Source organism: Denticeps clupeoides, chromosome 2 (assembly GCF_900700375.1).
Source record: "Denticeps clupeoides chromosome 2, fDenClu1.1, whole genome shotgun sequence".
NCBI lineage: Eukaryota > Metazoa > Chordata > Actinopteri > Clupeiformes > Denticipitidae > Denticeps > Denticeps clupeoides.
Window position 1 is genome coordinate 10212624 of NC_041708.1, and position 22502 is coordinate 10235125.

At 38.3% G+C, this 22502-nt stretch overlaps 2 protein-coding genes across 4 annotated transcripts; both read left to right on the plus strand.

Annotated features, from left to right (window-relative positions):
• Positions 1-415: 415 nt before the first annotated feature.
• Positions 416-9022, plus strand: mxra7 (matrix-remodelling associated 7). Of its 2 annotated transcripts, none has more exons than XM_028969966.1 (4): positions 416-897; positions 1076-1268; positions 1669-1768; positions 8374-9022. In XM_028969966.1, exons 1-4 carry the CDS (start codon positions 688-690, stop codon positions 8486-8488), a joined length of 618 nt encoding a protein of 205 aa, XP_028825799.1. In that variant the 5' UTR covers positions 416-687; the 3' UTR covers positions 8489-9022. The 2 variants fall into 2 exon arrangements, with proteins under 2 accessions (XP_028825799.1, XP_028825800.1); XM_028969967.1 differs by having other exon boundaries at positions 1076-1250.
• Positions 9023-9146: 124 nt separating this feature from the next.
• LOC114784777 (alpha-N-acetylgalactosaminide alpha-2,6-sialyltransferase 2-like) lies at positions 9147-21259 on the plus strand. Of its 2 annotated transcripts, none has more exons than XM_028970440.1 (9): positions 9147-9377; positions 12995-13298; positions 13423-13567; positions 14615-14783; positions 15918-16056; positions 16449-16552; positions 17738-17821; positions 18880-18979; positions 20421-21259. In XM_028970440.1, the coding sequence occupies exons 1-9, from the start codon at positions 9283-9285 to the stop codon at positions 20619-20621; spliced, it is 1341 nt and encodes a 446-aa protein (XP_028826273.1). In that variant the 5' UTR covers positions 9147-9282; the 3' UTR covers positions 20622-21259. The 2 variants fall into 2 exon arrangements, with proteins under 2 accessions (XP_028826273.1, XP_028826272.1); XM_028970439.1 differs by having other exon boundaries at positions 9149-9377; positions 13402-13567; positions 20421-21256.
• The last annotated feature ends 1243 nt before the right edge of the window (positions 21260-22502 follow it).

The following is a 22502-nucleotide window of genomic DNA, read 5'->3' on the forward strand; positions in this document are numbered from 1 at the left end:
TCAGAGTTACTGGTATAGCTGGTTTGACCACACTGTGGTCTCTGCAGTATGACCCTAAAACAGGACATGCTAATGCGGCAATTCCTGGACTGATGTGGTTCCCACTTATCTGAATAATCAACCCAGGGTCATCCAGTGCTGGTCAGAGGATCTTGGTTTGAATCTTAGTTCCTCTCAACATTTCTGCAAATTGCATCAAACATGAATACCACTGTTAACCAGATAGCCAGAGTTGATATTATTGTGGTCCATTCCTTTGAAAAGAGAGATCTGGTCCTATGCTCACGCTGCTCTCTAGTGGCGTGAAACACACCTTTACCTAACCTTTCCAACGAAATTGAGATGAGGGCTTTGTATTAAATGCCATCCATTTGGTGGCGGTGTTTCGTTCCAGGTTAGTCTCAGACATAAAGAATAGACGCGAAGAAGAAAAGGGGGCATGTTCTAGCCGCACAGCTCTCATAATCGACATCCAAACTGCGCAAATAAATCCGAATAGTAGAAAATCGAATCTGATTTTGCGTTCTGAGACTTATGCAAGTTCATCTTTAGCGGAACAGATATTTTTCATAACGCACATGAAGAAGGATGCGTAAAAATGCGCAATGTCTGCGCTGCGCGAACGCACCCTTGATCTATTAACTCTCATGCCATTGCAAAGTGCCCGTGAGTCGAAGGAGGGGGGACATGGACTTCTCGTTTTGGACAGCGATTGTCTTCACGTTACTCGCATTCGTCGTCGGACTTTCGCTGCTGCGTGGAAACCGCAGCAAGAGAGAGAGCGACGGACAAAGCGGTGAAGTTGGGGTGGGCGGCGGTTCAGAGAGGAATGCAACGAGAAACAAAAGCGAGGACGACTGGATGACAGACAGCACATCAGCTGGAACTGTGGACAAGGTAAAGAAGTAGGTTGTTAATGTCAAGCATTGTTATGCAATGTTTTTTTCCCCTTTCTGGTATGGTATGATTTGATTTTTGATAACTACCCTGCTAATTGCCTTATGCACGTATGTCCCAATTAAAGCAGATATTGTAACCTCGGTTCCTCACGTGAAGAACTACATGCACCTTCTAGGACTCGCTTACTGAGCTCGAGGAGAAGTGCAGGGAAGACCCTCGGTCCAGCTGCAGCAAGGCGATATGTGACATGAGCCTTTCTGGGGCTATGGTGACCCCACACCTTGACCGTGCTGACCTCCAAGCAGACAGCCAGCCTCCCAGATGGTCATGTGATGTAGAGCCTGTTATCAGTAAAGAGACCAAATCGAGTTCAGTAAATCTGGAAATAAAATTTATATAAGTAAACAATTGTCATGCCAGGCTCTTATGCCAAAAAATATAAAGATATGAATTTCATTATTTTATTGGCAGAATAAGCATACACTACTTATATTGCATTTGCAGAGTGTATGTGTGTGTATATATATAAAACATCCTAATATTCTCATTAAATAAACTTTAATTGCATTATTTGAAGAGTAAATACTAAACCACAACAATAATAAGTATATTAGTATTATTATCATTAGTAGTTGTAGTAGTGGCAGTTATTACTGAATCCCAGTGTATGAGAACATGTTTTGTAGGGTAGCTTTTCTTCAAATCAACTCTTCACAGTAGTTGGGAATGCATTTATTAAAATGCACTTTACTGTTGGGACTCCCGCAGACCCTTCAGAAGAGCAGCCCCTGAGGTACATCCCAGGAATGCTGAGGACTAGCCAGCTGGAGAGGCTGATGTCCCACGAAGAGCTGGATGAAGAGCGGAGGTAAGAGCTTATCGAAATGTTTGGCATCTATGGCAAATGTTTTTAATCAGTTAAATTGTTAATGTAGAAATCTAATATATCAGTGAACTGGAATGAACTCTTGTAGCCTGGTACCACATTTGACGTGTTCCTCTGTGCTGTTTTTTTAAATGAGGTGTGATTGGACACATTATTAAACTATTCATAAGCATGAATAGTTTAGAAAGTTGCTGGTGGGTGGACAGAACACCACGGGGTAGCAGGTGCATTTGGCTGCTACTTTAGGCCAGGCTATTTTGTTTATACCTTTTTATTGCAAATCTTATGTTAAAACAACAATTAAAAGAGACCTGGCTTCTTTAAACATTATTCTGTTTTACCCATTACCCATCAATTTCCTTTGCTGAAAAAGATCTGGTTTCTCAGGTGAACAAGCCATCATAATAACAGTCTGCCCTAGATCTTGCACCCCTGCCTTTTAAATGTAGAGTGATGGGCCATTCTGGTGTGTTTTGTGCTTTTTACATCAGATTGCCAAAATAGGGCCCTTAGAGCCCTCCAAAAATCCATGTAAATATAGTTGAAAACAACCTTTTGCTTAAATGAATAAACCAAGTATCTTGCCACTGTTGACTAAAATATTTGCATATATGGTTATTATTACTTATTTGCATATATGGTTATTAAACCAGTTCTGTTTTTAAAAATTGAGTAACTTCAGGTCCACTGTGGAAAGTCTGGCCACAACAGATACAATTTACAGTTTTCTATTGGCCTTCAGGTTTATTGTGTATTGAATGAAGAGCTTTTAGTTACTGTAAGGCATGATTTAATGATTGTCACCACTAGGTTGGAGTGTTGCCACTAAGTGCTTCATTTGCAGCGGCATTGGAGACCTCACATATAATTTTTCTTCTTAAAACCTCAATAACCAGTACCACAGGCAGAACATTGTTGCTGTTAAGTAGCTACATTTTATTAATGCAGTAACTACTAGAGGTGTGAACCTTCAGTGGTCTCATGATTTGATTTGATTACAATTATCAGTGCCTTGAAACTGTCTGTATTATTATCTTCCAAGATGGTCGCCTGTAACCACTAGTAACTTTTCAAAACAAAATGTCTAATTTACTGCAGTGACTGAAGGTAAAGAATTGAACTGACATTATTGTTCTACTGTAATACAAATCAACAGTGAATACGTAAATGTCAGTTTTTCAACTGTATTTTTTATAACAGTATTTTATCATCAACTCAGTCATAGCGTAGAAATTAGACGTTTTCTTTTGAATAAGGTTACAGACAATCACTTTGAAAGAGAATAATACAAAGATTCCATTCAAGGCCTCTATTGTCAAGATTAAATTAAATAACATTTGTAATTGTAAACAAATTGATGTAACTATAGACCTGATTCATAGAACAATCATTTATTTTAATGTCTAATACCTTTTGTATTAACATTGTTTTTATTATTAATTCAGGTAAAATTGGTAAACAGTTGCATAAACTTTGCAATAGAAATACTGAATGTGAAAAGAATCCAACCCTGACTATCTTACTTCGACCTGGAGCGGCGCTGTACTCAGGCCGCCACAGTCACTACCAGCACCACTTTTTAACGAGAATCTTTATAACGCTGCCAGAAAATCACCAGCAACGTCATTATGATGTAATCGATTATGTTTGATGCAATATCGATGCACATTTTTCATCATGATGCATCGATTATATGATTCATTTCAACACTTCTAGTAACTACCTGGGTGGCTGAATGTCAACGTGCTATTTGTGAGTTACAGAGAGGAGTGCTATCTCAAAGCATTGTATTCAGGTGGAATGATATATAAAATTAAAAATTGACATTACTGTTTTATTGACTTTAAATTTCCCAATTGGTCCCTCTAGGAGTCCATTACATAGTACTGAAGACACAGAGCATTTATGTCTTACATTCATTTTTGACATTGTGGCATATGATTGTCATAACAATCAAATTAACTCTGCACATTGTACACATCCCATTGTTCCATTGAAATATTAATAGAGCTGTGACTTTTTTTCTCTCCATATCTAATGCCTAATTTTTTTGTGTGTGTGATTTCTCAAGGTAATATATTTAACATGATAAGATGTATGAGAAAACACACACACTTGTTAAACAAGGTAAAGAGGTCAGTGATAACAGGGTATGTAATCTTTAAAGCCAGATAGATCTTATAATTTTATTTGATTTGGGGTTAGCTGCGTGTAAACATCTTCTCTGCAGTATTTTGCCATGCTTTATTTATTTATTTGTGCATCCAAACTGTATGAAGCTAACATGGTTTGTGTGCGTGTGTGTATATATACCAGGACGGAATTCCTAATAATTACATTTAGCAAGCACTCAGAGGCATTGCTCGACCTGAATTTAATCAGCACTCCCTCTGAACCTGAGCAAACACAGGAGCATTCGTTTGGTTTGCTTATCAAACCAAGTCAGACGGGGCCGTGCCCAGCATCTCCATGTGAACAGTCTTGTGCAATGTAGCACTGGCTGCAGACAACCAGTATGGTGTCCCACGGAAAGCATCCATTTACAGCGGGGGAAATAATTATTTGATCCTGTTTATTTTTTTGCCCACTTATAAAGAAATAATCTATCTCTAATTTCAATGTTAGGTTTATATGAACAGTGAGAGACAGAACATAGAAGCACTCAATCTATCCAGATTCCAAACTCCGCACCATAGCCAAGACTAAAGGCCTTTCCAGGGATGTCAGGGATGAGATTGTTTACCTACACAAGGCTGGAATTGGCTACAAGATCATCGGCAAGATGATCAGGTGAGCGGGTGACAATAGTTGGTGTGATTATTCACAAATGGAAGAACCTTAAAATAAAGGCTAATCTTCCTCGGTCAGGAGCTTCACGTGAGGGTTTTTGCCACCAAAGTACTTAAGCATTACATTCATGAAAATGCAAATGAATTCATAACTACTTTGCATTGGATATTTTTGTTATGGTTCTGTCTCTCACTGTTCAAATAAACCTTTCATTGAAATCAGACGGATTATTTCTTTGTTAGTGAGCAAAATACAATTTTGATCATATAAAACCACTTTTTTGCTTACCATTTTTATATGCCCATGCACGTCCAGCACATTCTCTTCTAATTAAATGCTTATTTGTAATCAGCCTAACCCCAAACCACAAATATTTGGCTGTCTATGCCAAATGCATCAGAAAGCAATAATACAGTGGTGCATGAAAACATACATGGATGGTTTAATGTATTAATGTTATTAAAGCAAAACAGTGGCTTTTAGTGTTATTTTCTGGACCTAATCAGCAAATCTGAGAATTCTACAGTGAAATTTCTGGATGTATGTAAATACCATATACTACAGACCAGGTAAAAAAGGTAAAAAAAAGTTGCAAAATTTGTCAGACATACTGAGGTTTTTGTGGTGGTTCAGGGTGATTTTGATTTTTAAAAACCAATAGCCTGGGGTATTATAAATATATATTTGTTCATGTTCTAATACTTTTGGTAATTTTCCTGCTAATTGTGAAATTGTTCTGATAATTTGCTAATTATCTTTATTTTTAGAAAGTCTTTCATTTCTACTGTAGTCATTCAGTGCAAACATTTTAGGCACTTTAGATTAATACAGTTAGATTTTTTTCCTTTTATATTTGTTAAAGGTCATTTTCTTAAATATTAATACATTAATAAATGATAGTGCAGTTGTTCTGAGCAATAAAAGCTTTAAGGTTGTTGTATGTTTATATGTACATATGACCAAACATGTTCGTTTAGGTCAACAGTGAGGCTGCAGATGCATCCACTCTATCTGTGCATGTATTAGAATCTCCGGTTGCCTTCAGGTACCAGCAGCAAATTGCAGCCTGTGCCAGAGTAAAGCTATGACTTTATCATAAAAAAACATAAAAAGTTAGTACTTGGTTTGTCTATTCTGGGCTACAGTATGCCATGCAATGAATAAGACCCTCTTGATCCTGTATGGCTAATAAAAAATTTTGTGAAGAAACACTGCAATTACTTGTTAAAGGTGATTATACTCCCATTGCTACATTCCATCTGAATTTTCCAAAATGTTTCTGTAATGTTAGGTATTATTAGGTATAATACCTAACATTAGGTATCACATTACCAAACCTCACTTGGTAATGTGATGCCTGCTAACAGTATCTATGTTCTCAAATGGATGAATGAGAAAGTTATTTCACTGAAATGTTTCTTATTCTTAGTAGACCATTACAGTAAGGTATGAGTTACTAAAATAATAGGTTTTTAAAAATTTCTTCACTTAAGACTTCACTTAATTTACATATAATATATTTCTACATTATTGTATTGTTGTTACTTATAATTAATGAATTTGATTTAAAGTCCCCTATTCAAATTTACCATAGAATACAAGTGGTGCAGTTACAGTTTAAGAGGGTAGTTTTGAAAGGCGGTGGGTGGTTGTTCATTAACGTAGAAAAAGGTGTAGCTCTTGTGTTTGTGAAAGAATTGTGAAAGATATGGGAAGCACAACATTTACAACCCTTTCCTTTCTGTAAAGAAAGCCCCTTATGTTTTTTTTCTTTTTCTTTTTGTTAAAAGTTGTGTTCTGTAGCATAAGACGAAGTCTCCCATTGTTTTCCCCTACTGTGATATTCTGGTTAGGTTTCACGCTGTAATTTGGTTGCGAAACTATGCAGATGCGGGGCAAGCTTAATTACACCACTGGAAGGTATTTTTAAGTAGCACATCAGTGCTGAGGTGAAAACCATCTTTCAGAGTGAGTATGCGCAAACAAACTCAGAAACTGTTTGAATTGCGATGACCTCATGAAGCCTGCACACAGGATCAAGTACATAATAATGCGTCACAGGTCGACTCTGGCTTACATTATTGCCCAAAGCTCTAATTACCACACCCCTCTGCACCACAGACCTAACTGTCTTTGAATAAACAAATTCGACATTCAGACATGTAATTTAGTCAAGAAAATGCTAATAATATATTAATAAAAAAAAGTCACCAAAACCCCTTAATTAACCAATATACCATGATATATTTTGACAGTGGCTGAGAGGAAGATTGTGACAACATATAGCACCGAATTGTCATTCATGTGACCAATCAGAATGCTGATGCACAGCAGTAGAACAAACAAGTTGACGGTGAATAATCTTGATTAATGTTGGGTGGTAACTCCTATGGCTGGTAAGTGTTTCAGCCAGGTGAATCGTGTGCCTGGCCATGCCCCATTAGACTGCTCTTCCCACCCCATTTTGAACTTTTGAACCCCTGTGATCACATACGCTATATCTGAAATGTCCACTCACTACATAGTGGATCAGCTATTTTGCTGTGCTGTCCAAAATCTCCACTAGAAAGTACATTCATGACATAGTGCACTATATTGTAACAGTTTTTTTTTTTTTTTTAAGGAGTTAATATCTTTCATTAGAAAATTAGAAATTCTGTTTTATGGATACAGCTATATTCCCCATCCTGTCATCATGCTTTATCAGTTTACTGAATGTAACCTTTCTGTCTGTGCAATTTCTTCTTTAGTCTAACCAACAATCAATTTGGTACCTAATTACTATTAATTACTAAATGTGCAAGTAATTATTTAATGTATCAATTGACAGACCCAATATACCATACTGTCAATGATATTAAAAACTATTAATATTATTATTATTTTTTTTTTACCAAGTGAGCAAAAAATTATTTCTAATAGATATGTTTGCACATTTTGTACGATTAAATTCAGGTGTATGATAACTCAATTATACCAAAGAGTTGCTAATCATCATCAATTTCACATACACTCTGAACCAGAAACAGCGGTGTCGAAGGTTAGCCAAATCCTACCAGGGTGAGGTTGAGGAGGACAGTTTTATGACACAAGTCATAAGTCATGGAAAGACTGAAAACAGCAACAAGACAAGTTAGGTATACTGCATCAGCAGGGTCTTTCCCAGACAAAGATTTCCAAGCAGACTGGACGTTCAAGAGATGCACTTCAAAATCACAATGGAAATGGAAATTGTCAGCCAGGGAAAAACACATTTGGCTCATTTGCCTTCAAAATCAGATGATGTCAAACAATGCCATCAGCCATCAGAACTGGCAGAAGGAAACCAGGCACACCCATCTACTGTCTGGAAAAGTCTGTCCAGAAGTGGTCTCCATCCTTCATCTGCCATGGCATTATGTTTATCCATCATGTTTTGGGGTTGTTGTCCTGCTGCAGAATAGATCTGGGGCCCGTGTCATTAAGAACTATTTTCAGTAAGAGGAGTTCTGGAAGTGATTGTGTGTGCCCCCCCAGAACCCTGACCTCATCATTATTGACTGTCTGGGATAACACGAAGAGACATTTTACAGGCACAGACTGTACAACCAGATTGTGGTTAGGTTGTTCAAAACATCTATGACCACAATCAGCAGAGTTCCTTCAAAAACGTTGTGCAAATGTGCCAAGAAGAACAAATGCAAAGGGTGGTCACACCAAATACTTCTATTCATTAACTGCATTTTGTTAAATAAACTATTAACTCTTTCATTTTTTAAAGCATTCTTAATTTGTCATATGTTCTGTCTATTCTCCAGAGTGCAGCGTCAACAGCTTGCAGCCATTTTCCAGCTGCTGAAGGAAAACCAGGAGACATTCGGCGAGGTGACAGAGAGGGACATGGAAGAACAACTCAAGCTCTATTCTATCTAAACTTTGTTTGAGCCGAACTCCTCATTCCTGCTTCTCTTGGGCCCACGGAGCCCACTCAGCAAAATGCAATATTTCTTAATGGCTGATTAAGTGCTTTTCTTGACTGCGTATATTTGCATTCTTTGGAGACTGGTTGACTTGTTTTGTTTGCCTCACGTATTGATTTCAGCATCCTAACCCGCTCCACCCAGTTCATTTACATTGAAACTTACAAAGCCTCTGGACTTAATGGTGGCCCATGCCGGCTCTGTGCCTTGGAAGCTAACCAGGTTTACCCTTAATTTGAGGCGCTGTATGCTGTATGTTCAACACTTGGTCATTACAAGAGTTCCGGTGTCGTTGGTGTCATTTAATATGCACAGTTATTGCATATGAATAATCTTTATTGCACATTTTGGATTAGGGGCCTGCTGCATTTCGTTTTTGACACAATCACACAACTACGCCATTACAACATATGATTAATAATAAGGAAGAATAAACACAAAAAAACAACAACAATTCTAATCTGAAATAAAAGTACACAGTTTCCTGCTTGTGTGAGTGTGCGTTTTTTTTTTTTAACAGTTATAAGTAAAAGTAATTTAACACCGAGTAAATACCCCCATGGTGTTATTGTTGGCTTCATATTAAGAATGCAGATAATCTGTGGAAATAAAACCGGAATTTTGCAACCTCCTCACCTCAACTCTCCTTCCCAAGCCACCTTGCGTGTGGGAGGGAGGCGTGCGAGGTGCGGCGCACTTTCTCGTGTCACTTCAGACTTCTCCTCAAACCCCAGGCGAGTTCGAGCCATGAGGAGATTCTGTCCCGTCGTGGCGGTGGCCGGCGCCCTCAGCCTGCTCGTGTACGCGGCGCTGCAGAGCGACGTGACGGGGCGCGACACCAGGTAAACCCGCAGCACAACGCTTCACGTCAGCAATAAGTAGCGGTTCTTTTACGGAACGACGTGTTAGCCAACGTACTTTACTTTTTGCCTTTAAAAGTTTTTTAAGGTGTTCTTAGTCAGATACGTCGCCCTGGTTCGCGTTCATTTACTGCATCCACCTTAAACCACTTACCGTAGCAGGAGCCTACAGTACCGCTCGCACCAAAACATGATGATGTTGTTATCGCCAGTATTGGGAAGATTACTGTTTTAATTTTACACCCCTTTTTACCCAGTAGTGTAACTGTTACTAAAGTTCTAACTTTTTTAAATGATGAAAATTCTTATCTTTTAGTCATTTTAAACCTGGCAGTGTTTACGGCAGTACTAAACACTGACTATTGCCAAACTCCTTTCTGTACACAAATTAACATAATCATAATTGATCAATTTATTACACCACCACAATGTCAGACATAATGCATGCTATTAGTGCAAGATCATGCTGTTATAATGTCATAACATTTTTATAAAATCAACAACACTGCTGACTCAATCATTTAACATTGCAGAGAACTGAATAATGGTAGACAATTCTGGTTCATTCGCAGGTGTCGTAGCCAGCAGGCTTCTACCACCACATAATGTGTTTTGTAACTATACCTCATTATTTCAGTTAACAAGCTGAAAAGTGGGTCTACAGTTATCACATGTCATTTCTCTTTCATATATACTGCCAACAATAAGCAACGTTCACTGCCAAAATACACCCGGCAATAGCACCTGACATCTTTCTCCAGCAGACCGCCTTTCTGACAGTGTCATGGTAGGATGAACCGGTTGAATACAATTACTATAACAACACTGCAAAAACTGAGAAGTTGGAAATCTCAAAATGTAAAACCATCTGCAAAGCATTTTTAAGTTCTGTCAACTTAACTCTTTGTTTTTAACATCGAAACTGCCATAATGAACCTCTCTTTCACTTTGGTTTCAGATCCACTTCAATTAACTGTTTCTATTGGTTCATCCGACAATGCCTCACAATGCACAGAGGTCGCACAGCAACTTGTTTTATAGTCAGTGGGAACTGAGCACTGATTGTCTGACACAAACTACTCCCATGATCCCTGCTATAACACTATTACTAAAATTGTAATCACAAATGTTTCAATAAGGCATTTATCATTTACATTTATGGCATTTATCAGATGCCCTTATCCAGAGCGACTTACAATCAGTATTTACAGGGACAGTCCCCCCCTGGAGCAACTTAGGGTTAAGTGTCTTGCTCAGGGACACAATGGTAGTAAGTGGGATTTAAACCTGGGTCTTCTGGTTCATAGACAAGTGTGTTACCCACTAGGCTACTACCACCCATGATTACATCTTATCTCCAGCAACTGTAATGGATTACAATACATTTTTGTACATCAATTAAATCACAGATACATGTAACTCATTACTCCCCAGATCAGATCAAGGCAGTGGTGCCCTAATGGTTAAGGAAGGTTGCCGGTTCGAATCCCGATCCACCAAGGTACAACTGAGGTGCCACTGGGCAAAGCACTGTCCCCACACACTGCTCCCCGGGCGCCTGTCATGGCTGCCCACTGCTCACTAAGGGTGATGGGTTAAATGCACTGTGTGTGCACCGTGTGCGGTGGTGCTGTGTATCACAATGACAATCGCTTCACATAAAAGATCAGATGGATTTTAGCAGGCAGTGTTGGCCTAGCAAACTCGTGATCAGTGTGCTGCAATGTATCAAAATGACAAGCACTTCACTTTCACTTTCCTGTCACGCTAAAAGTTTCCACCAATTATTTAAAATGCAACACTATTATAACAAGGTTACTGAAAATGCTTTTGCTGCATGTTGCTTGATCATCCCTTGCATTGCCCTGCACCACCATGGTGTATTTAAGGACTGGGTTTCTCTGTGTCTGTGTGAATGTGTGTGTATCATGTGCCAAGCAGTCATACTGTTGGAACCTGTGAAACCTGTTAAAACCCGTGAAACTTGTTTTGGGACCCCCTGTTGGTTTAGTAATGACTTTTTGTTACAACACTTGGCTTGGGTCCCCCGACCCTTGTGGTTGCACGTGCCACAGGCCCTGCCATGGTCCTCGCACATTAGTTCATAAAAATGTCTTTTATTCAAACATAAAAACATGATTAAATAGCAGGATATATTCTGATTCAAGAATTGTCCCAATATTTTTTTATGTAAAAACTCGGACAGACAAAAGAAATGTATAAAAGACATTCAAACAATTATGTGTACATTATAGTGTACATTATGTGTAAAAGGTTGTTGTATGAACATGTTTGAAGTAAAGTAAAGCAATCCACTTCTCCGTTTCTTCAAATGTTGTTTTCTGAAGAGGCAACAGACTGCAGTCCTTTTGTCGTAGAGAAAAGATTTTACAGATTACACTTCCAAAACATTCCAAAAAAATTATAACAGACAATTTTAACTATGGCTGGTAACAAGGCCATAAGGCCTGAATCCCAATGTTGTATAGCATGAAATTAAATGAAAGCATTTTCCCTCAACCATCAGCTTGAATGGAGCAGCTTATTTTTTTACATTAAAACATTGAAAAAGTGCCTCACATGGACACCCAAGTATCCTTGCATCTTTATCAGCTTCTTGTTTGACTTACCTAGCAGTTCCAAATGCATGACTTTGCATCGTAAAAGTTAATAAAAAAAAGCCTCTACGGTTCACCAGCAAAAAACCCTGTCAATGACAGTCTGCAGTGATGCCAAAAAGACAGATTTGCTTAAACACCAAGGAGCGTTCGAAACATTATCTACTGTAAACTGTAGCACTAATAGCAGCAAAAGTGCTAAAAGTGCCAGAAACCCCTGACCTTGTTTCTCAAATGTTCACTGTTATGCTTTATTATTGCCTATTGAATATATCGACCTTGTCACGTAAACATGACAATAGAGTGTCATAAACAAGGACAAATTCATTGTTCACAGTAGTACAGCACTGTTTTTCCAGGAACAGAAATGATATCCTATACTGACAGAGTGAAAAGGTAGAAGGATTTCATGATACATGATGCCTGTGAACAGCAAGATGAATGTCTAAAACAGGGAAGTGCTCTACTCATAGTTTCAGGACATGTAACAAAACCATGATAATAAAACATAATTATACTGTACAGTTTGTGTTCTTGGGGCATATTCACTAAGTATGCTTTCAGGAACAGATAAGAAACAAGAAGACAGTCCTCACACACTGCACATCCTCATTCTGGACAATTTAATCTACCTCCTGCTAATATGTCACATGCACACAAGTGTCACTCCCTTCAGTTTAAGTTGCTATGCTTTCTATATGACAGCGGCTCTCAAATTGTGGTACATGTGGTACTACATCTTGTAGTTCATGTTTTTAGCAGTACTGACTGCTAAAAACATATTTGTCTAATAATTTGCATCATTCGACTTATTTCAGTAGTGAATGATACAATGAAGTTGACAGAGATGAAGCAACAACTAACTAACATTTATTTATATCTATAGATGTTATTCTGGATGCATAAAATAAAGGAATTGATCCTCAAGTCAACGCTTGTCAGATGCAGTGATTTAACTCTTTGTGTTATATCAATATCTAGATTCCACAGTATGCTGTCAAATACATTTCAGTGGATACAGAAGAGGAAGGAGTATACCACCAATGTTCCTTCAACAGTAATAAATGTGAAAAGACTAACTACTGCATTGCATAAAACAGTAGCTGAATCCACAAGAAGATTTTCAAGTAGCGGAGGTGCCACTAAACTGCCAGAGATGACAAAGACTACAAACCAGGACTCAAAACTGACACCCATTGCAGTTTTGCACAAAGATAGCTTCAAGAAAATGCCAGAATGGGATTTTGATGATACGTATTTGCTTCACCCTCAGTCAAAAGAGAAGGTAAGAATTTGAAACCTGTTCTTTACAATCGTGATTATTGATATGATCTATTTCGGGATGAATACTGTTTTTTGGACACAGACGGAATTAATATTTGTTGCAGACTTGTACGAATTCTATTCAGGCCATTGACGATGCTGAATTCAAGAAGGCTTTCTTGCCAAACATCCAGCTCTTTATGCATAAAGGCCATCTCAACATGAGGGTGTGGAACAAACTGTCCCACTTCAACAACCCATTCGGCTTCATGGATTACACCAACTATTCTGGTGAGCTGTTAAATCTAACACGATACTATAACTTTGACTGGCTTGGTCTTTTTTCAGTTGTCTTGAAGGTTGGATTAAATTAAAACAATTCAACCATAACCATACGAACACAGCAAGACCTAGATTTAAAATAGAATAGATGTATCATATTTGTTCACCATAGAAATGAACAAATAGAAAGTAGAACAGTATTTCAATACACGGTGTACTGTTGTACTGACAATAAACCTCTCTTGAATCCCTTGAGAAGTGACTGCTTGCTAGTTATCTGTATATTGCTAGTTATCAGCCATTTTGTTAGAGTCTCATATTTTCACTTACAATATCTTTAAATAAATGTACGTAATCATTTATTGTTAACTCACCATGATTAACACCTTAATTACGACCACCCTAAGTATTAAAAACAAGTTAATGTAAGGAACAACACTTAAATTTTTTGTCATTATGTAATATGATAAGTGAAGTGAAGTGAAAGTGAAGTGATTGTCACACGTGATACACAGCAGCACAGCACACGGTGCACACAGTGAAATTTGTCCTCTGCATTTAACCTATCACCCTGAGTGAGCAGTGGGCAGCCATGACAGCCGCCCGGGGAGCAGTGTGTGGGGACGGTGCTTTGCTCAGTGGCACCTCAGTGGTACCTTGGCAGATCGGGATTCGAACCAGCAACCTTCTGATTACGGGGTCGCTTCCTTAACCACTAGGCCACCACTGCCCAAAACTGCAGAGCTGCATTGGCCGGGAAAATGTATAATGTATAATGTAAAATGTATAATATAATTAATGAATATGTTTGATTTTAATGGAGAACTTAGTATTGTTACAGGTACTGGCTTTGGACAAAATGAAGGAATAGAATCATGTACATGTTATGTGCTCCATGTTAGTCTTCAGTAGAGACCTCTTTTGAAGAATGAAATATTTGATGTTGGAGATGATAAACAGTACAGTTGCACTTGTTTATATATTTTATGCATAATTTTTTTATCCTGTTATGGCCCTGAATGCTATTTAGATACCAGAATCTCTTCTATTTTGCAGAGGTAAAAGAAGCAGTTGATCTTCTTCCCAATCATAAGACTGGAAAGTTCTTGGAGGCTCCTGCAGATGAGAAGCAAGGATGTGTCCGCTGTGCAGTTGTAGGCAATGGAGGGATACTGAATGGTTCCAGGAAGGGTTCTGAAATTGACTCACACCACTATGTTTTCAGGTAACCAATATAATTCAGAAGACAATATAAAAATGTGCATGATGATGTTTGAAATAAATTTTATTGTCAAATGATTTGTCAAAAGCTTTGCAAATGTGATAGCTCTTGTGCTCTTCATATCTGCAAGGACAAAAGTCTCTGCAAGGACAAAAGATAAGACAAACCTGTAACAGGAAGCACTGCATGTGTCTGTATATAATATGCAGACATTCCGTTTGACTGGAATGTAGTAGGCCTACATTGCAGGAGAAAATATTCTTTATATGCTGTCATGATGCGTGACTGTAGACATAAGACATATGTCTTCTCACAAAATGCATCAGTGTCCTACAATTAGTCTTTGATACTCAAAAATTACTGCTTTGAAGTTTGCATGATAAAATAAATAAATAAATAAATAAATACATGACAACGTTTTAAAAATGCCAATAAATGAATATATTTGTTTCTAGAAATTATATTCTGTTCAATGTGGTAATATGGTTGTGGATAATGTATTTTTTGTATATACAATCTAGCTGGCGTTTGCACACAATTAACATGCAAATTTTGCTCACAACATTATTATGCTCACGACTATTATTATTATTACTTTATGATAATTTTATATTGGATGTAAACAATTTGACATGGTCACAGTGAAATTGGCTTTTTCAAGAACATTGCTTTTGCATCACAAGATTATTTACTTGCAATGACAGTAGATATTTCTACTGCCTTTTAATTATAAAAGGCCATTTGTCATTTGTTCATGCAATCTTTTCAAGACTTTCAAGCTTGTTATGATAGAATATTTTCAAATGCAGAGCTTAAACGCAAATTGCCTTAAACCCCAAAGGTAAAACTAAATTTGAGGGCCCACCCTGGCTAAAATTGAAGGGGTTTGTATATTGGCTCTAGCTACATCTGTTGCCATATTGGGCAGGTTGTTTCTGTGAGCACATATGGTTGTCATGCATACAGTATATATCTGTTTGGTGAGGTTTTTACAATCTGCAAGCCAAAACCAGTATGCAATTACATAAAACATATTAAGTCCTACTTTGGAAGTGAGCATTCAGTGCTCGGGTAAATCCCAGTTAAATATGACAGATGTTTACATTTCCTCACACAATATTTATTCTGTGCCACCAGAATGAACGGTGCCATTACCAAAGGCTTTGAAGAGGATGTAGGCAACAAGACTTCTGTGTATGTGTACACTGCCCACTCCATGATCACGTCTCCTATTTTGTTTAAGGAGTTTGGTTTTGATGATATACCACGTGATGAGGTATGTGGCATTTTTGCTATTGTCTCCATAAATATTGCCGGTTTACATATTCCATGGGGGGGGGGACGACATATATGGACATATCTGCTGTTTTGTATTGTCAATGTTGGGTTCCTTTTTTGCCCTGATTGTTCATAGCTGTTTAGTTTTTTTAAATGTTTGCCTCTTGTATCACGTCGTTGGGTCCTGGAATGTTGTCCTGTCATGGTGTGTGCATGTAGTAATTGTAACAAACCCTCTGTTTGTTCCCAGTCATGCAAAAGCATCCTTCATACACCCAGTCACCCGTTTCAGCCACAAAACTACTGCCATTTTAGATCCAATTTATGATGTATTCCTAGCCCCTAGTTCATCAATCATGCAGTGCTACTTCTTTTTTTTCTTTTTTTTAGGGAATCAAATATGTGATGATTCCTGAAGGTATAGATGATTACAGATGGATTAGTGGACTACTACAAAATACAGCCATAACTCGTGGGATTTATGAAGGTGTTTGGTAAGTTTGGCTCATAGAATACCCTTATAGATTTCCGGGTTCACTTAGAGCACTGAAACTGCCCTCGTAAGAGTCACAAACGACCTCCTTATGTCACCTCTGCTTCCTCATCCTCCTGGACCTATCTGCTGCATTTGAAAGTGAAAGTGAATGGATTGTCATTGTGAAACACTGAAAAAAGTGGTCTCTGCATTTAACCCATCACCTTGGTGAGCAGTGGGCAGCCATGAAAGGCAGCTGGGGAGCATTGTGTGGGGATGGTGCTTTGCTCAGTTGCACCTCAGTGGCACCTTGGCGGCTCGAGCTTTGAACTTCGATTATGGGTCCGATTTTTTACCCATCTTCCACTCACTTCACTGACTTCCCATCACACCAATGCATCTATGGACAAGCCCACCCCCACTTCTCAACCCAAAACCACAACATGCTCCGCTCCATACACTCAAATAATACAATAATTATTGTATTTGTACCATAATTCTACCCTCTGTACAATGTAATGTAAGGGTAATGTAATGGTAACAATGTAATGTAAGAGTGACGATGTAAGGGTAGATTTTTGTATCGATTATTCCAAAAATCCCATAATGTACAATAATTTTACCTCTTGATTTTATGACTTAGTCATTTAATTAGCACAACAAGGAACAGACCTCTGTTTTTATCTGGCTGCGGAGACATATTTGGCTTGTTTATATGCAGTATTATGTGCCGATCAATGCACAATGTAACGCATAAACGTGTAAAAAAATTAATTAAAGTGAGGTGATTGTCATTGTGAAACACTGCACAACGAAATGTGTCCTATGCTTTTAACCATCACCCTTAGTGAGCAGTGGGCAGCCATGACAGGCCCGGGGAGCAGTGTGTGGAGACGGTGATTTCCTCAGTGGCACCTTGGTGGCTCAGGATTCAAACCCCCAACCTTCTCATTACGGGGCTGCTTCCTTAGCTGCTAGGCCACAACTGCCCCACTGTTCACAATGATAAGTAGTTTAAGTGCAGAGTTGCATGGTGGAGTTGCAGTTACGGAAGACACAAAGAGTTAGCATACGCAACCAACATCACCATCAGACTTGGATGTTTTACTTGGATGTTAAAGCTAATAAAATGTATTATAATTATTATTATTTTCTTTTAGGGTCTCCTGCGCTAAATCTCATTCTGCTCAACTTTTGTTCCCAGGCCATTTAAGTACTATGGTGGACAGGTTGACCTGAACAGGTTTTATGTTTTGCATCCTGAATTCCTGAGATACATCCGAAACAGGTACAATTTTATTCCATGTAGAAATATATATCCTTTCATCTCCACAAACTATTTATCATAATGATAAATCATAATAAGTCCTCAGATGTTAATACACAAACCCCATTATATTTCTAGTTCTAAAGTGAAAAGTGAAATGATTGTCATTGTGAAATGATTGTCACTTTGCTCAGTGGCACCTCAGTGGCACCTTAGCGGGTCGGGATTCAAACCGGCAACCTTCTGATTACGGGGCCACTTCCTTAACCACTAGGCCACCACTGCCCCCTGACACTAGTTACACTACCAGTCAGAAGTTTGGATGCACCTACTCATCTTGCATTTTTTACATTATAGAACAAAACTAAAGACACGGGACTATGAAATAACACATATGAGGTGTTAACAGCATCAAAATAGCAATCAAGGCAAAAGTTTAACATTTCTCCAAATCAGGGATCTTTCCAAATCAGGGATCTTTTGCTGTGATGGCAGCATTTTACGTTCATGGCTTCTCTCCACCACCTTAACTTGGTTTCCAACAGTCCTGACAGTTTATGCTGAACACTTTCTTATCATTAACTCATGTTAATTAGCATCTCATGAAGCAGCTTTTGATAATGACAATAGTGAACAAAGCAGACATGAAGGTAAAAAGAGGCAACTCTGAAAAAACAGATTCATCAAACATACTTCACGTCCTCCTGCTACAAAAATACTAAATATATTTCTTGCATTGGATTCTTCAAAATCACTCCATCTTAGTCTCCATTACCATCACAGACTAGGTGCCTCCAATTTTTGAACTGGTTCTGTATATTATTTTGTTGAGTACACTTGTTAATTCTAATTATATATCCAGGAGATTTAGTTATCGAATGAAATAAAACAAAAATAATAACAAATCCGATAAAAAGTGGAATGACAGACAAATGCCATATTCAAGTTTATGGGTGTACCACACATTTACAAAAATGCTTACAGGGTTCTGGGTTTTATGGTCATCATTTATGTTGTATGCTGTTCGTGTGTTTAATATGCAAGATGATTTTTCTGGAATCTTTTAATTACTTCCACAGGTTCATGAAGTCACCACAACTACAGGATCAACAATGGTCTATTTTCAGACCCACTAATGGGGCCTTTACTATATTTCTTGCCTTGCACACTTGCGATACTGTAAGTCTATTTCCACATCTCTGAAAAATTTATATTAGTCTTCTTTGAAATTTTGACTGTGACAAATCAAATTTATGGAAGATCATTTTGGGCAGCCATTGGAAGATAAGTACAAATATCCTCTGGCAATTCAGTGTCCAAAGTGCTGATGCAATCCTCAAAATTTTAAATAATGAATTGAATAACAAGTCACATAATTGCAAATTGTTTGCAAACTGTCAGACTGCTCATCAAGGTAGGCCTTCACTAACAATGCCACTTTCTACCTTGTTCAGGGCCTCTCCAGAATCAATTTGAGTGATTTTTTTTGTTTAGTGCTTTGTGATTCTCAAAGTGTGGGACTCAAGAGACTTTGGGGAAAGTAATACAGAACTAATGTTTAAAATACGATTTATTTTCACAGCAGAACAAAGAATTGGCAACCTGTTCATACACTGTTCATAAATCACTCTGTTGAATGGATTCTGGTGAGGCCACTTCCGCTTCATTGATCAGGGCCTCACTAGAATACATTCAACCAGGTTTAACCGAGTGTTCTCCATTTTATTACAAGCTCTTGTGTCGCCATAACTCGTACAAAAACAAATCACTTGGTTTCACTCGGTTGAATATATTCTAGTGCATCTATACTCAGAGGTAAGCAAATGTTTAAGAGCATTAAAGGCACAATTTAAACAATTCAACATAATTTTCTGCTAGGGTCAGATTAAACTTGTGTTAAATGAGTGGTCAGCAAACATGAACTTCTGGTCTGTTTTCACGACCGCGGGCTGATGGGGGAAGGAAGCGCAGAGATGGGACATCTGGGCAAATTGATATTAATAATTATAAAGAAAAAAAAACCCAATGAAGGCCAAAACTGGGGAAACAACAAAACAAACCAACATAAACAAACAAGCAGGGTTTCCAGAGATTTTGCCTCTTGATTGAGGCCCATTATTTGTGTGCGGCAGGGAATAAGTCTTTCTACGAGACAATGCCTGCCCAAGGAAGAACTTCTTCCGGGAGAGGAATTGTGCTCTTTTGGACCATCCTGATCTAAATCCTGTTGAGAATGTTTGGGGATGGATGGGGATACATTTTTATAAATGATCCACTAGAACGACGAGTCCCAACTGAGTCCTTTTTGAAACACATTTACTTCTGCCTTCCTTTTTTTGGGCTATGGTCTTATTCAGCTGACAAACAGCCAGTTTGAGTTAAATTGCAGTTAATTCAAGTTTTCTGGAAAACAAATTTTCTGGAATAATACCTTGTTGAAAATGCTGGGTGATGATATTAAATATATTGGCTTTGTTTTTTTCTAATTAGGTGTATCAGATTGCATTCAAGAACATTTGGCTTAATTATGTTACACTAGTCCATGTATAAAGATACATATTCGAGACAATATTTTTGCAAGTATTTCAGTGTGAAAATGTATCTGTCTGCCCCATTACAGGTAGATGCTTATGGATTTATCACAGAGGACTATAAAAAATACGCCAACTACTACTTTGAGAGATTCTCTCACACTGAAGTTGTTTTTTACATCAACCATGACTATGGGCTCGAGATCAAGACGTGGAAGAGCCTGCATGACAAAAAAGTCATTCATCTTTATCAGGGCAAAGTGGACACTAACAAAACAACTCTGCAGTGAGGAACACCGAAAACTCCAAATAACAGCATTATAATTCGTATAATAACATTAGTGTTATTTCTTATTTAATATTTATTGTTGGACAATACACAACAATGAACATTCCAACCATGATTGTACATAATTTTACTTTTCTACTTGAAAACACAGAAAAAGTTTTTACCACTGCACATTCTCAGGGCATTCTGGGCTGTTTCTGATTCAAGCAATGGCCTGCATTAAGCTGAAGAGTATCCAGGATCTTTTTTTTTTTTTTGTTACAGTGTATGCCAATAAGCAATTTTTGTTCTCTTTTAATAACATCTATCTTTTAATAACATCTATCAATCACTGTAGGACTATGAGGGGGATAGACAAATTTTACTCAAATGGGTAAGTGAAGGACGCCATTCTCCAACATTTCTGCTGTTGTAATTTCATGTAATTATACCAAGATTGTAATAAATGTTTAATTGTTACTTTTTTGTGCATGTTTTATACATTATGAGGTCACATTGTGGTGCAATTAGAATGTACAATAACTCCATCCGAAACACATTCTGACATTCGAGCAATTTCAAATTATTTAACTATTATCCAATTGTTCTAGACCAAAAAAAACGAGACATGATAAAATACACTGCTCAAAAAAATAAATGGAACATTTAAACCTCCAAGTCAATCACACTTCTGTGAAATCAAACTGTCCACTTAGGAAGCAACACTGATTGACAATCAATTTCACTTGCTGTTGTTCAAATGGAAGAGACAACAGGTGGAAATTATAGGTAATTAACAAGACGTCCCAAATAAAGGCATGGTCCTGCAGGTGGTGACCACAGACCACTTCTCAGTTCTAATGCTTTCTGGCTGATGTTTTGCTCACTTTTGAATACTGGCGGTGCTTTCACTCTAGTGGTAGCGTGAGACGACGTCTACAACCCACACAAGCTCAGGTGGTGCAGCTCATCCAGGATGGCACATCAATGCAAGCTGTGGCAAGAAGGTTTGCTGTGTCTGTCAGTGTAGTGTCCAGAGCATGGAGACGCTACCAGGAGACAGGCCAGTACATCAGGAGATGTGCAGGAGGCTGTAGGGCAACAACTCAGCAACAGGACCGATACCTCAACCTTTGTGCAAGAGGAACAGGATGAGCACTGCCAGAGCCCTGCAAAATGACCTCCAAATGACCTGTCTTCTCAAAAAGTCAGAAACAGACTCCATGAGCGTCCTATGAGTGCCCAACGTTGACAGCTGGGGCTTGTACTTACAGCTGAACACTGTGCAGCACGTTTGTCTTTTGCCGGAAAACACCAAGATTGGCAAATTTGCCACTGGTACCCTTTTCTCTTCACAGATAAAAGCAGGTTCACACTGAGCACATGTAACAGACATGATAGAGTCTGGAGACACCATTGAGAATGTTCTGCTACCTGCAACATCCTCTAGTATAACCGGTTTGGCAGTGGGTCAGTAGTGGTGTGGGGTGGCATTTGTTTGGGGGGCTGCACAACAGAGGTAGCCTGACTGCCATTAGGTACCAACATGAGATCCTCAGACCACTTGTGAGACCATATGCTGGTGTGGTTGGCCCCGGTACCTTGCTCAGTGGCACCTCCTTGGCAGAACCCACAACCTTCTGAATACTGGTCCCTTCACATTATCTCTAAACTTTGGAACATTCCACCGACTGTGGACACCAGAATAAGAGGTCTAAAAACAAAACAGATCATTAAATCACAACATTGGATTTTTCTCATACTGCACCCTCCATACTGTAATAACTTGAGGCAAATTTGTTAATTGACTTTATTGCATTTCTGTGATTTTAAGTGATTTAAGCATAACATAAATAAATTAGAATTAGAATATTGTGAGAACTGCCATCTATGTACACTGTGT

Excerpts from the sequence above, each read along its gene's own strand:
- mxra7 (XM_028969966.1), top strand. The coding sequence starts at position 688 with ATGGACTTCTCGTTTTGGACAGCGATTGTCTTCACGTTACTCGCATTC. Across the intron at positions 898-1,075 it reads CAGCTGGAACTGTGGACAAG|GACTCGCTTACTGAGCTCGA; the intron begins GTAAAGAAGTAG and ends TGCACCTTCTAG. Across the intron at positions 1,269-1,668 it reads CAGTAAAGAGACCAAATCGA|ACCCTTCAGAAGAGCAGCCC; the intron begins GTTCAGTAAATC and ends GGACTCCCGCAG.
- LOC114784777 (XM_028970439.1), top strand. The coding sequence starts at position 9,283 with ATGAGGAGATTCTGTCCCGTCGTGGCGGTGGCCGGCGCCCTCAGCCTG. Across the intron at positions 13,568-14,614 it reads GGATTACACCAACTATTCTG|AGGTAAAAGAAGCAGTTGAT; the intron begins GTGAGCTGTTAA and ends TCTATTTTGCAG. Across the intron at positions 16,057-16,448 it reads ATGATATACCACGTGATGAG|GGAATCAAATATGTGATGAT; the intron begins GTATGTGGCATT and ends TCTTTTTTTTAG.